The following is a 15245-nucleotide window of genomic DNA, read 5'->3' as shown; positions in this document are numbered from 1 at the left end:
GGGGAAATCATGGACATGGTGTCCTCTCAGCTAAAGACCACTCTGCTTGTTATCAGAGAACAGTCCAAAAGCCAGTATTCATTATGTTATAGGGGAGCATTAGTGCACATTGTGTGGGTGACATACATCTGTGAAGGCACCATTAATGCTAAACAATAACACAAGGGGGCAGTGTGTGTGTTCACTAGTGTGTATGTGGTGTGGTGTTAAATGCAGAGGTGGGATCAAAAAAATTAAATAAAAATAAATAAAATATACATGTTTTGCAACATATGCTTCCATCCAGACGATGTCTTTTTCAGTGAAGGCCTTGATCATTTCAGCAAGACGATGCCAAGCCACGTTCACAGCCTTGCTCCATATAAAAAGAGCCCGGGTGCTAAACTGACCTGCCTGCAGTCCAGATTGGTCATTACTGATAACATGTGGCACATTATGAAATGAAAAATACGACAAATGAGACCCCAAACCGATGAGTAGCTGAAATTCGATATCAAACGAGAACAGGAAAACATTTCAAATGTTTCAAAACTACAGCAATTGATCTCCTCAGTTCTCATGCTTACAGAGTTTGTTAAAAGAAGAGATGATGAAACACAGTGGTAAACATGACACTGTGCCAACTTTTTTGAAATGTGCTGTTGACATCAACTTCAAAATGGGCATATTTTTTATTTACATTCTGCACAGCATCCCAATGTTTTTGGAAAAGGGGTTATAGCATCCTGGCTGCCTGTCGTTGTGAGGGGAAAGAGGCTGAGGAGCTGTGCCAACGAAGGAAAAGTCTGGATAGCAGGAACAAACAGGACACCTTTTAACCGTCTCCCACCAGGACGACAGTTAGGTGAAGGATGAATTGTGTAGTTTTGCTCTTGACCATTTTTGAGAATCGTGTTCTAAACACTATGATTGTACCAAGCGGGGAGGGCTAGTACAAGCTTCCTCTGAGATATTTGAAGTTCTACTCCATTCCTTTAAACTGCTGATAATACAACACGATTAGCCATCTCAGCCTTCTCCTCCAAGCTTGTTAAGTGCTATGCCAACCGACTCTAGAACTGGCTATCGTCGTGCTGAATCATGCAGAAGGATTTTATAATTTTATAAGAAGATAAATGTTACAATTAATAACAGTCAACCAATAAACATTTCTGAACATCATAGACTTAACATTTACATCAAACATAACACCTAGAGCTTTTAGTCTTTTCCATACATCCACAGATTGTTCACAGTGACGTAACAGATGTTCAATGGCTTCTTCATCACAGTCAGCAGTTGGACAGATTTCCATGAAAATGTAGCAGCTTAATGACACATCGTACAGCTAATCTACTCACACTCATTAGCCATGCTGTGTCTCATGTTCTCAGAAATATGACTTGATTGGATGTTTTAATACATATTTTGCTCTCTGCTTCATTTAGATATTTATGTGGATCGAGACCTCCATAGATGTGTTCGCTTAAAATGTTACAGATCTTTTTACTATGAAAATTACGCCAGTCAATCTGAAGCTTTGCATATTTAAAAATAAAATCACTATATATTAATTTGTAGTATGGAACATTTTTTCTTGCCTTTCCTTTCTTTTTCCCCCAACTTCTATTGTCCCCCACCCACACTGCACCTCTCTTTATTGTCTGTCCTACCATTTTAGCTATTTTAAGTTTTAAACTTGTCCATTGCACCAAGACCCCTTACTTCTTTAGATTTATATAAAATTTCCCTTTTAGTGACTTCCCTTGAAGTGCCCCAAATAAATCGCACACACATTTTATTTAGCCTCATAATGCATTTATCTTTGGGAGGGAAAAGTGTGGATAAGAACAGCAATTTGGATAAACTAAAAGTTTTAATAATTTGGATCTTGGTTTTATAATTTGAGACTTTCCATTGTTCTTCTCTGTTTTGATCTTTTCCTCTTTATTCTTCCAGTTATGCTCAGCACAGTTTTCTTTTAAGATCGAAAATCCTAAGATTTTAATCTCTTCCTTTGTGTTTTCATTCATGTGAGGCAGTTTATTTCCACCCAGCCATATTCCCTCTGTCTTATCTGTGTTTAGTTTAGCCCCAGCGACCTCTTCATAGTTTGTGAAATGTTTGTATAACGCATTAAATTCACACGGACTTTTAACACCATTAAACTGTCTGCATAAGCCGAGGTTTTGACCTGTTTACCTAATTTATTAGTCACCCCAGAAATACAAGGGTCCTACTTGATTTTGTTCAAAAGGGGACTTATGGCCATGATATAGAGTGCAGCACTCAGAGGGCATCCCTGTGTAACCCCTCTGTGAATCTCAAACTTTTCTGTTGAAACTCCATTTGCATTCATCTGAACTATTGATTTCTTATAAGACTTTCCCATATCTATGAATTTTAGAGGAAAACCATAGCAGTCCATCACTTGCCACAAGAACAAAATCAGAAGCCTTTTTCTGGTCCAGACTGATTAAACAGAAGTCCTCAGTTTGCTTGTATGAAATGGGGTCCCTAACTATGCATAAATTATCAATAATAAAATGACACTTTATTGCACACATTTGCTTCAATTATTCTATTTAAAAAACTCACATTCGATTCATTAAGACTTTGGCTAATATCTTATAATCTATATTCATTACACGTATTTGTCTCCAGTATACACTTATACTGATCTCCTTGTTCATAAATCAGCAACACTTACACCCTGATAAAAACTCTCATTTAACATTCCCTTTTTCAGTCATTCATTAAAATACAGTAGGTCACTTATTTCAGATGAGCAAGCTTTACAGAATTCGGCCGGCAGCCCATATGGCCCTGGCGATTTCCCATCGTTTAGACTTTCAATTGCCATGAAAATCTCCTTCTTTTCTATGTTTTTGGTTAAATTACTTAAATCTACTCCACTTTTACTGTTGTAAAGTGGTACCAGGGGAAAGTGTAGCAAGGCAGCATAGGGTGATTGTCTGTAGAATGAGATTAGAAACAAAGAAGAGGAAGAGAGTGAAGACAGAGCCAAAGATTAGATGGTGGAAGCTGAAGGAGGAGGATGGTTGCAGGCAGTTCAGGGAAAAATTGCAACAGGCCCTTGGTGGCAGTGAGGAGCTACCTGAGGACTGGGAAACTACAGCTAAGGTGGTGAGAGAAACTGGCAAGAATGTGTTGGGTGTTTCGTCTGGTCAGAGGAAAGAAGACAAGGAAAGTTGGTGGTGAAATGAGGAAGTCCAGGAGAGTATTCAGAAGAAGAAGGCAGCTAAGAAAAAGTGGGATAACCAGAGAGATGAAGGAAGTAGGCAGGAGTACTGTGAGGCTAGTCGCATAGCAAAAATAACGGTGGTAAACGCAAAGGCTCAGGCCTATGATGAGCTGTATGAGAGACTGGACAGTAAAGAAGGAGTAAAGGACTTGTATCGTTTGCCTAAACAGAGAGATAGAGCTGTAAAGGATGTACAGCAGGTTAGGCTGATAAAGGATAAAGAGGGAAATGTACTAGTGAGTGAACAGAGAGTGATGAGTAGATGGAAGGAATACTTTGAAGAACTAATGAATGAGGAAAATGAGAGAGATGAGGACAATGGGGGGAGAGATAGTGGATCGGGAAGGGCAGAGAATTAGTAAGGTGGAAGTGAGGGCAGCTTTAAAAAGGATGAAGAATGGAAAGGCAGTTGGTCCAGATGATACCTGTGGAGGTATGGAGATGTTTAGGAGAGAAGGCAGTGGCCTTTTTAACCAGGTTGGTTAACAAAATCCTGGAGAGTGAGAGGATGCCTGATGAGTGGAGAAGCAGTGTACTGGTCACCATTTTTAAGAACAAGGGTGATGTGCAGAGCTGCAGTAACTACAGAGGTATGAAGTTGATGAGCCACACCATGAAGGTATGGGAAAGAGTTGTTGAAGCAAGGCTAAGGCGAGAGGTCCGGATCAGTGAGCAGCAGTTTGGTTTCATGGCCAGAAAGAGTACCACAGATGCAATTTTTGCGTTGAGAGTGTTGGTAGAGAAGTACAGAGAAGGTCAGAATGAGCTGCATTGTGTCTTTGTGGATCTAGAGAAGGCATATGATAGGGAGCCAAGAGAGGAACTGTGGTACTGTATGAAGAAGTCAGGTGTAGCTGAAAAGTATGTTAGGGTGGTGCAGGACATGTATGAGGATAGTGAGACAGTGGTGAGGTGTGCAGTTGGAGTGACAAATGGTTTCAAGGTGAAGGTAGGGTTACATCAGGGATCAGCTTTGAGCCCCTTCTTGTTTGCAATGGTGAAGGACAGGTTGACAGATGAGGTCAGGCAGGAGGCTCCATGGACCATGATGTCCATTTGTCATTCCGAATGTCCATTTCCATAAGCATGACTATAATACACTGGATCACTGCAGTACTTTAACCTTATAGAATCATAACCATGAAGACTCTCCAGACGGGACGCGTCTCTTGTGCGTCTTGCTTTTTTATTGGAGAGAGATTGTGTGAGAAGTTGATAAAAGAGAAATGAGAAAATTTCTACAGAAATTGAGGCAAAAAGTAAGTGAACTAAAGACAAATCAAACAACTCCACACATTTCATGTAATCATATTTTGGGAAGTGAATTCGACGAATCTAGTTTGTTCAAATGAGAGTTATTGATTATAGGCAGATTTAGGCTTAAACGATTGATTGACCTGATGTAGTGACTTCTACAAGCCTCTGATTGGCTAATTGCCATAATAAGGAGTTACCCGAGTGCACATATGGCGGTATTTATGGGCCTTAAGTCTAAGTTTCTTTCCATTTATTTTGAACAGAGTTGGGTAATTCTTCCACCTGGAAGTCTCCTCTTTGGCCGTTTCTTTCCCACCTCTCCTTCTTGACGATGCATGGAGTGCAGTGTGCAGCCTTCTGCCTTGCCCCTGTCTTGTGCATAAGCACTAATGCAGGAAACACCCTGGACAGGTTGCCAGTCCATCACAGGGCAGACACACTGACATATATAACTGCATTCACAGCTAGAGGCAATTCAGCACATCCAGTCAGCCTGGCTGCAAGTCTTTGGACTGTGGGAGGAAACTAGAGAACCTGAAGGAAACCCACACAGACACAGGGAGAACAAAGAAAGGACCCTGGTCACCCAGCCAGGGAACTAAACCCAGGCCCTGCTTGCTGTGCTGCAGTGTTAAACCGCAGCACTACAGAGTATGATGTAGTGCCAACATTTGACCACAAGATGTCTCACTTTGCAAGGCACTCACTGACCAGCTCTCCAGCACTCTATAGAAATATACATACTGATTCTCCTTTAAAATGACTTTTAAGCCTGAAAAGGGTTTAAAGGAGAATTCTTTCAAATTTCCTCATAATTAAATGGTTAAGATGTAAACAAAGTCAAGCTTAAAGCTCTACCACCTCTTTATCTTAATATAATGGGTCTTAAACACAAGGCCTTAAGCCTGAGCAGTTGCTATAATAGCTCTGAGCCAAGCTTTTGGCCTAAAACATAGTTTCTCTAAACCAAGAATTCAACCAAGTTTTCAAAATACTTGCATACTTCAGTTGAGCTTTTTTTTGGGCTATTTTGTCCTGCAGCACCCATTCCTGGTGGAAAAAGACATGCTGGGTGCTGCAGGACAAAATAGCCCAAAAGAAAGCTCAACTGAAGTATGCAAGCATTTTGAAAACTTGGTTGAATTCCCCTTTAAGCAGACACGGCATGTGCTTTGCTGAGTTCACACCTAAACCACGTGATGTTTCTCTGCACATATAGCAACCATGTGACTTTCGGACACACCACACAGTCTCTTCTGTATCTGTCACGATCTCACTTCTTTAGAAGGCCAGTTTCCTTGGCCATCTGAACACATGATCGTAACCCAGTTTGCACTTTAGCTTGGTTTGGTAGTATGAAGGCAGACTAATTGAAGGAGAGAACTCTGAGGACTTCTTCTGGACGGCTTCTGCCTGGAGCTAGACGGCCAGATGCACCCTCCCCAGCCCCAAACAGTGGTGAGAGAGAGAGAGAGAGAGAGAGAGAGAGAGAGAGAGAGAGAGAGAGAGAGAGAGAGAGAGAGAGAGAGAGAGAGAGAGAGAGAGAGAGAGAGAGAGAGAGAGAGAGAGAGAGAGAGAGAGAGAGAGAGAGAGAGAGAGAGAGAGTTGGACTTCTGAAAGTGTGTCAAGATTAGTATTAGCTGCCTTCCGCCTCAACTTCCTGTCTTCACAGAAGTACAAAGATAATAATATCACATACATAGAGTCACTTCGAGAGCTGGAGAGACTGCAGTTACAGCAGAAACAATTCAGCTCAAAGCTATTTGTTAAGCATTATGGCAAGAGTGCATTTAAGAAAGAGAACAGAACTGGAGATGAATGAGGATCTGAATGCAAATGCAGCAAAGAGATCAACTGATCCAAACAACAGCAAGAGCTCTTATGAAGAAATCTATGCCAACAAAGCTGTTCTGGACACTCCAGTGACCAGAAGCCATAAAGGAACGATGACGTCAGGTACTGTTTATTTATTTGTTAATAGTGTTTATTTTCACACATATAAAGTCATACACTACAAGGGGGAGCATTTTTTTGACTTGGGGTACTGTAGGTTTGTAGTTTATGTTTTTTGTAACATTGCATTATATTATGTGACTCAAATATAACTTTAGAGGGAAATTGGAATTGTATATAGTACAAGTTGTATGTAGTATAAACATTTTTGGTATGTCGTTGAGAAGGGGTGGGGTATCTGTGGCAGGCCAAAGCAGGCGTCTTCACAGGTCAGCTTTGGGCAGCCCCTGCTTACATAAACACATGTAATTGAGCGCACACATCTAAGAATGTCCTCATGTTTATCCACATTTGACATTCACTTCTATTTGACCATTCAGGACTGAATGCTGCAGAGACCACATCCTACAGACTGGCTGCAGTGTGTCTGGGGCTGATGTGTCTTCTCCTGCTGGCTGCCGTCACAGTGCTGTGTTTCACATTTATCACAGAGACAGACCAGTTACAGACCAGTTGCACCAACCTGGCCATAGAGTATGAGGAGTTACAGACCAGTATCAACAACGTGATTACAAAAAGAGACCAGTTACAGGCCAGTTACAACAACCTGACTAAAGAGCATCATGTGCTTCTTAAGAGCCTTTCACATTTGGGTGAGTGTTTAAACATTGATGCTAGATCTAAGCTTTCTGGCTCTAAAGTGTCGCTTCTTAACTGTGTATTGTGAATATGACTAAAGCAACAGAGTGCGAGTTGTAGTGCAAATCATAATAGCCTGCAGAGTCTTGAGGCAGGAAGTACAAACTTAATTCTTTATTGGAAATGAACTAATACACCTGAGATGGCAAACATGGAAACCAGACTAGGCATCACGAAACACCATACTTGACGGACTTGATGGGAACACTAGGAATGCTACTTACAGAGACACATAAAAAGCTTTGTAGGTGGAACCAAAGAGGAACCAACACGGGGACAGGCATAATGACAAGGATGGCAATGTAAACCATAAGAGGAGCTGGGGACTGGAGCCAATCTGGTTTGAAGAACAACACTGGGGTCAGGGTAAGATCAGGCACAGAAAACTGACCATGGACTCGGCCTGAGGGACTGAAACACCCCAAAGGGGCAGGACACACATAGTAATAGGACGTTTGGAGGCCTGCAGACCAAGAGACTGGGAGGGCAGCTGAGTGGGGCTGACAATCCAAGCCACTACTTGGGGCAGTGGTGACATGCTCAGCTGCTGTCAGGGCTGTAAGCCATGAGCAAGCCTACTAAGGCAAAGGCATCTTTAGTCACAGACCCCTTTTGGAGGTCAGGAGATCCATCTGCAGTCCCTCCAGATATCCAAGAGACGGTGTGCTACTTGTAGCGTCTCTCCTCACCATGAACCTCCTGTTGAACCTTGTATTGTCTGGTTGAAAAGATTGGATGTGCTTAAAATCCAGTATTTACAACTTCTCCTCAGAGACAAAGACCTGGGATACGAGTGGACAGGACGTACGTCTTAATTTTAACCTCTTCTAGGTTCTAGGGTTACAAGTAATGGGAAAGCAGTTATCACACTTTCACCAGACATGAGAGACTGTAGAGGTCAGAAAGACTGGATTAGACTAACTGGCTGAGGCACAGAGGTGGTCTAGGAATGGGTGAATGGCTGGACACATGCTGGAGGCATCTGTCCAAACATTAACTCTTCAGGCTCTGATCCAAACAATACTCAAATTCTGATCTTCTATTTCAGGTTCTGGAGGAGTGAAGTACCCAACAGTGAAATAGGAGAAGAAGATTGTGTCCTAACAGGCTCTGGGTCTGATCCCGTAGAGAACTGGGCTGGTTATCCATTAATGGACATATTTGCTTTGATCTATGAGAAAAGCCTTTTTAACTCTGTCTTTTTTATTTTTTTGCACTTTTTTCCTTTCTTAGGCAATATTTCCTTTTGAGTCTTGGCTCCTCAGTCTTTCTTTCGGGTGCTTTTAAAGAGTGTGTCATTTGTGAGTCTTAAGTGATTCGTAACTGCACTGATCACTTTCAGAATTCTTTAGATTATTTCATTAACAGCTGGATTTTATCTGAATGGGTTTTCTATGAGATAGTTTAGATCTTTTGTTGAGACTCAAGTGTAGTTGAAATGAGAACTGCTGTGGTTGTTTCTCTGTACAGAAAATGAACACAGCTCATTATTATAAACGACCACAGTGCACTGAATTCATTGAATCCATGCAGTAAAATGCTGTAGATGCACTGGTAGTCCTACGATAAAAACAGACCCCAGTGCGAGGGTGGGTTGGGATGAGTCTGCAGAAAAGACAATGCTAATGGCTACAGATATGTCAGAGACAGAAGGGGAACCTAATGGCCTTTTAATGTAGTCATTAGACGTCATCATGACTTCTGGGTACCAAAAGTGCCTGTAAGTTTTAGTTCATTTTTTTCTAGAATTATCATACTTTGTATTTGTTGCACTTTAAACTCTGCAATTGTAAGTACTAGTAAATATAGTAATACTCTCATTTCAGTGTTAAGTGTTGCTTAGAAAACATGCAAATGAAAATTGTCCAATCACATTTTTCCCCACGGTATCTAAGGCCCTGTCCTTATGTATCCAGATGTTTTTGAAAATGAGGTTACTTTCTTTGGATTTTGGTGTCCCGGTGGATTTGGTCATTTGGACATTGGATTTGGACATTTTTGGAAACGCTCTCCTGAGTGGAGGCTGAAGTTGGCTCCTTAAATGGTGCAGTAGTGACATTCCGGCACCTGAGGTATTTAAGGTGGAACGGGAAAATTTAAACAAGAAGCTGGCGAATAAGAAGAATAAGAAGCAGTGACTGTACTTTATAGTCCATCCATCTCAGTGAAGCTGCCAGTTTTGTGCTTCTGCTCGATGCTGGTCATGTTCTTTTTCAGGTGCTTGACGTCAAGTTTAATGAGGCGTTATCGCCCCATACTGGGCTGGCATGCTCAGGTGAGGGTTTTCAAGGATTTTTTGCCTTCCCATGTGGATATTTCACAAATGCTGTTGGTGTGCACAATATATTTTTTGAAAACTATGAAAACACATTTTCAGATATGTGTGGACAGAGTTTAAAAGACACAGCCAAGCGGACTTTCCCGTTGGCTAGGCCTTTAGGAGCTGAACTGAGCTGTCAGATTAAGCATTAACAAAAGTAGGAAGTGACAGTAGAATCCGTTGGATTTGCAATAGCTGGGACCAATTTATAAAATATGAGCGGTAGGCTAACCAAGTTTCAGTAAGAGCTCTTTACTGAAAGACTCCCACTGAAACTGCTATGTACAAGGCCAAATACATGTTAACGCCTGTTTCAAGCTTCAAATTAAACACAAAGTCTTTGACATGCTCAAATACCTGGGTCTAATCTAGAATGGCCAATACTGTTCATGTGCACTACAGTTAGCATTAAGTTAACAATATACTAGAAATCCAATAGGGGCACTAGCAGGAAATAGCAACTATAACTGTGTTTCTGGGCAGGTTGTGACATTTAAGGGCCTAACTGAAGGCCTAGCTTTAGTAATAACTGATCACCACTGGACAGAACTAACCTGAATGCAGTGCGAGGGCAAAAACATCATAGCAAACAGAAGGAAAGTGAAAAATTAAGTAGGAAGGGAGTTGGGTGGAGTTGTTTCAGGCATGCTAAACATTTTATTTCATAATTCTGTTTTTCTGTGCTTCATTTCTTATGTTATTGTTACAGTTCAAGCTATAATTAAGAAAAGCGCAAATACCTATAAAATTCAGTTTCACAGTGCAGCTGTTTTCTTTATTGTTTGTGGCATTTAAAAAAGCCTGAAACTTAAGTTCCGAAACTGTGAGTGAGTGAGAGTGAGAGAGCGAGAGAGTTATGACTCTCACATATGACTTATAACCTACATACACGGCTGAAATGCCTCCTAAGAGTTTCAACTTCCTGTTCACTCACTCACTCACAGTGGGTCATAGAGAGCAGCACAATGAAAAACAATGACCGTCTGAAGAACAACGAACACAGCAGCCAACTTCAGCATGAATTAACTGCAGATTTGAGTGAATTAAGAATAAATGATTGAGTTTCCTACAGCATAAGCAGAATTGAGAGTGTGAATGCGGTCAAAGGCCGTAAGTCAGAACGCCGGACGCAAACACAAAAATAAACCCACCAACTCATATACGCACCCCGAATCCCTAAAGAATGAAACTATACTTAAACTTCTCATATTAAGAACACATGTATTCCAGTGCTAAACGTACGGATGTGCATCTGAAAGTGCTTCAGAGTCTGAGCTCCCACCTCAACTTCCTGTCCTGTAAGCAGAACACACCATACAACACCACCTACACAGAAACACTGTGTTGAGCTGGAGGGTATAGCCTGCGATTAAAGCAGAAACGGGTATCATCAAGGCCAAAATCCGTCTTTTTTCAACTTGTTCCAATGTCATTCCGAAAGAGAACAGAACCAGAAATGAGCGAGGACATATATGCCAATATGGGAAAAACAGCGGACGACAGATCGACTGATTCAAACGAATGCAGGCATTCTTCTGATGATGTCTATGCGAATGAATACATCTTTGAGACTAATGTGACCAGAAGCCAAAAAGGAACTATGACCTCAGGTACACACACACACACACACACACACACATGGTTAAAGCCTTTTTTACATAATAGAGACCCCATCTTCTTAAGAAAGGGTCTAAATTAGCATTATCAATGACATCATGGTAATGATTCATAATATCAAAGTCTATCATACCATAAATAAGGCCTATATTATTATCGGTACATAGCTTGTATTTGTTTTCTCAGAAAAAAGCACTGCAGGAAGCAGATGCTGGAGACTGACTGCAGTGTGTCTGGGGCTGCTGTGTGTTCTCCTGCTGGCTGCTATCGCACTGCTTGGGTTCCAACTAATCAGTTACAACAACCGGACTATAGAGAGAGACCAGTTACTGACCAGTTCCACCAACCTGACTGTAGAGAAAGACCAGTTACGGGCAGAAAGGGATGGATTCCAAAGAAGGCTTTCTGAGCTGGGTAAGTGATCAGACGTATGTTTTTAGACTTCAATGAATGTGCATTGCCGTTATGGATATGCTTACATTGATATGGGCTCTTTTCTCTGAACAGAAAGGGAAATTAACAAACCAGGCTGGATGTACTTCAACTCCAGTGTTTACTACATCTCGACTGAGAGGAAGAGCTGGAGTGAGAGCAGACAGAACTGCAGGGAGAGAGGAGCAGACCTGCTGATCATAAGCAGCAGAGAAGAACAGGTGAGGGTGTCTTATTTATTTATTATTTTAATCAAGATCACTTTACACTGGTAACAGATTCCCAAGGCTATTTCAACTTATAAATATAAAGTGACCGAATGACAGATTTTTCACTCAATGTCTTTAAAATGGGTACAAATAGCTTAGAGAAATGTGCCTCTCTCTTCTGTAGGTGGTAGACTGGTGGTTTCCATTTAAATCAATTAAGTCAAGTGTGTGTATTTGTTGAGTGTGTGTACCAGAGGCACAGATATAGAAGGGCCCATGGGGGCTAGGGCTCTCCATTACGAACCCTGGTCCCCCACTTTCTAATTGCTAATGAAAATAACACAAATAAATAATATGGGAAAACATTTAAATTTGAACATTTTTAGTTGCAAATTTTGACAAAACACACAACTAATAATGTAAATGTTTGTGTAAGTGATCCTATTTGTAAAATGTTGCATGTAAAATTAAAGAAACAAAATTAATTTGATACAGTGTGTTGAACAGTGCTGTCCTTGAAGTACCTCTCTTTTGCCATCTTGGATAAAAACTAACATAATTGATCTAAATTTGGCATCTGAGTGTCAGAATGAAGTGAGCAAGAAGAGGGAGGTAGCTTATACTATGCTGTGTATGCACTCGTACTCAAACGACTGAGGACTCAACAGCACTCATGCTTCTAAACTGGGAGGGTGTACTGAATTATGCTGGCCTGGACTCCCGGCCATAGATGGTTGTGAAAATAGGGCCAATGCTTAGAAGGTTGTAACACTCGGGAGTCGAAAAACATATTTATTTGAAGCAAACCAACTTGTCTAGTACACACAGGATCACATAGCACTGTGTTTCTCAACTCTGGTCCTGGAGCCCCACTGTCCTGCACCTTTTCGTGTTTTCCAGCTCCCAACACACCTGATCCAACTAATCAGCTCATTAAGAGCCCATTATTGAGTTAAAGCAGGAGGCGCAGTAAAAGGTGTGCAGGGCCCTGGGCCTCCAGGAGGAGGGTTGAGAAACACTGGCATAACATGAAATGTTTAAAATCTAATTGAATCTTGACTTCACAAAGGAAAATTCCATTGCACTGAAAATATGATCAATTGCAAGTTTAAAGGCTATTAAGTGTCATAATGTAGTGAGCAGAGATATTTTTCCAGAACAAATCAAAACAGCTTTAAGATCTCTTTCTCACTTGGGAGGCAATGGAAACCAACAGTTCCTGGACTATAAGAAGATAATTGCAGTCAGTCGCCATGGATGTTAAAAGGCAGCCCTGTTTAATTAGCCTGTACCTGCAGTAAGCTGTTCTAGTAGGCACTGGAACGTGAGATAGGCAGTCATGTGTTGTGGTCATGCAGGAAGTCATACGTGGTTTTCTTGCTTTAACAGGACTTTATTGAAACGTTGAGAAAAGGTCAGACAGCTTGGATTGGTCTCACTGACGGTGACGAGGAGGGGGTCTGGAAATGGGTGGATGGCTCAGCACTGACCACTGGGTAAGAGATCACTGAACTGAGCTGTGATGATGAGACCGTTACTCCTCACTGAACTGATAAAACACAGTGGATACTCTGATTTTCTCTTTCAGGTTCTGGAAACTTGGGGAGCCCAACAGTTATGGAGATGAAGACTGTGCTGTCACTGGCTATGGGTCTGGTCCTGAAAAGAGCTGGGCTGATTTTCCCTGCAGTTATAAGTGTGTTTGGATTTGTGAGAGGAGAATATCTGGCTGAATTACTGCATGTGTGTATGGATTGTACGTGTTGTTTTCTCATGGTAGAATAGACAGGGGTAGGAAGGGGCAGAGACAGTGAGAGATCAGCATTGGGGTAGTAATCCATTACAAATGACTAATTACTTCACCCAAACTGAAATGGGATTAATTTACATATCACTTCCTGGAAAAAAAGGACTCACTGCTCACAACTTTACTGCTCTTTAACTTCACTCTCTAAAAATTCTGTACTGGTTACCTCAGAAATTAAAAGGAGAAACAACTGGTTTGGGGTCAGTTTTTGGGGATGGGCTGTTTTTTCAGCTGGTGAGCGCAGAAAGAAGGCAGATAGGGTCAGATACGTCTCCAGTGTGCATTATGAACCAAATAAAAACAAAATCTCTGTTTAAATGAGATTTCGTTTATTGCCCGATGCAAGAGTTGCAGTAATGCTAGCTTGGCTGTATTTATTTACTTGTAGATCCTGCAGACTAGAAGTCAGGACTGATTGACCAACACAGGGATTCCCAATGGGTGTAGGGTGTATTTACATACATTTCACGCTGGGTACTGTAGTGAGAGAACACTGATGAGAATAAAAATAAACAAACAAGAAAAAAAATGATGAATTCTGTCAAACCAGTCAGGCTGGAGGATTGACTTAAATGACATAAACCTAGATTTTTTAAATATTTGATCATGTTAAGTTTAGATTTTCAGTGTTATGCCAATTTAATGATGGCACATGATAACTTTAATCTGTGGCTTAAATGCAGACATTTGAAACTTTCTACAGTCAGACGTCATTTTTATATTGTGTGTTGCATTTGTACAGTGAGTCATTCGGTAAAGATTCAATCTGCTTCTATGCCGTGTTCAGGTAGGGGTGCATTTAGTGTGGTGATGCGCACTGTGCTATATACTTGGGCTCTTACAGGAAAGCACAAGTACACAAAACCTTAGGACAGCCTATATATGTGGAGACATTGGTGTAATGGATGCTAAGGTACCTTCTGGTACTTCTGATATGCATAATTTATGGATCATACACACGTCTGACAGGTGGGTGAACACCTAAGTGCATAATATATGTCTGATACAGGAGTTGAGTATATTCCAGTACAATTATAAATTGTTACTATCTTATCGGTTTGCTCTTAAATGTTAAATTATTTAAATGCCTTCAAGAAAATGATTTTACTTGCTTCAGATTTTAATTCTTGTATTGCATAGCTTTCAATGTGCATGTTTTAGCATTTAGTTTTGTAGCTATTACATGAATTTTCACTGCATTCGGAAGTATTTGGAAGAAATAAAGATGACGTATATTATAGTGCATGAAAGCTGGAAATATTGTTTGAATATGGTTACATATGGCTGAATATTTTAAAATTATAAAAAAAACTGGCATATGTCTATACTGACATGTCTATATCAGCTATACGTTACACATTAGGTTGGACACAATATGTGAAATCATAAGGTGAGAGCGTGAGCTTAGTGGCAATATGTAGTTAGATATCTAAAATTTCCCTTAGACTGCTTTTGCTTTATTTACCATTCAGACACTGATTGGGAAGAGCCAAGTGGTCCACTTTCATGTAGCGGAGGCTCTTGTTTCAAAATCCAATGGTTCAAACGTTGAGGGCTGACCCACACTGATCCTGCATGCTGCAGCATAATGAACCCCAGTGGCAGACGTGTACTGTGCTAGACATGGCACACTTCTGCCACTAGGGTTTGTTATTCGTTTACATGCTACCAGTTCTCACACTCTGCCAGAGCTGAAAGAGTTCGCTG

At 41.0% G+C, this 15245-nt stretch overlaps 1 protein-coding gene across 1 annotated transcript; it reads left to right on the top strand.

Moving 5' to 3' along the window:
- Nucleotides 1–6081: 6081 nt before the first annotated feature.
- Nucleotides 6082–13870, top strand: LOC108410915 (CD209 antigen-like protein C). The gene is made up of 7 exons (XM_017682232.2): nucleotides 6082–6457; nucleotides 6835–7107; nucleotides 8202–11083; nucleotides 11277–11504; nucleotides 11598–11743; nucleotides 13121–13227; nucleotides 13320–13870. The coding sequence occupies exons 3-7, from the start codon at nucleotides 10900–10902 to the stop codon at nucleotides 13462–13464; spliced, it is 810 nt and encodes a 269-aa protein (XP_017537721.2). The 5' UTR covers nucleotides 6082–6457; nucleotides 6835–7107; nucleotides 8202–10899; the 3' UTR covers nucleotides 13465–13870.
- The last annotated feature ends 1375 nt before the right edge of the window (nucleotides 13871–15245 follow it).

This window comes from Pygocentrus nattereri, chromosome 22, assembly GCF_015220715.1.
Source record: "Pygocentrus nattereri isolate fPygNat1 chromosome 22, fPygNat1.pri, whole genome shotgun sequence".
NCBI lineage: Eukaryota > Metazoa > Chordata > Actinopteri > Characiformes > Serrasalmidae > Pygocentrus > Pygocentrus nattereri.
Note: the sequence above shows the minus strand (reverse complement) of the source record. Positions and strands in the feature narration are given on the sequence as shown.

Coding starts and splice junctions, on each gene's coding strand:
- LOC108410915 (XM_017682232.2), top strand. CDS start 10,900: ATGTCATTCCGAAAGAGAACAGAACCAGAAATGAGCGAGGACATATAT. Junction 11,084..11,276: donor AAAAGGAACTATGACCTCAG/GTACACACACAC, acceptor TTGTTTTCTCAG/AAAAAAGCACTGCAGGAAGC. Junction 13,228..13,319: donor GGCTCAGCACTGACCACTGG/GTAAGAGATCAC, acceptor TTTCTCTTTCAG/GTTCTGGAAACTTGGGGAGC.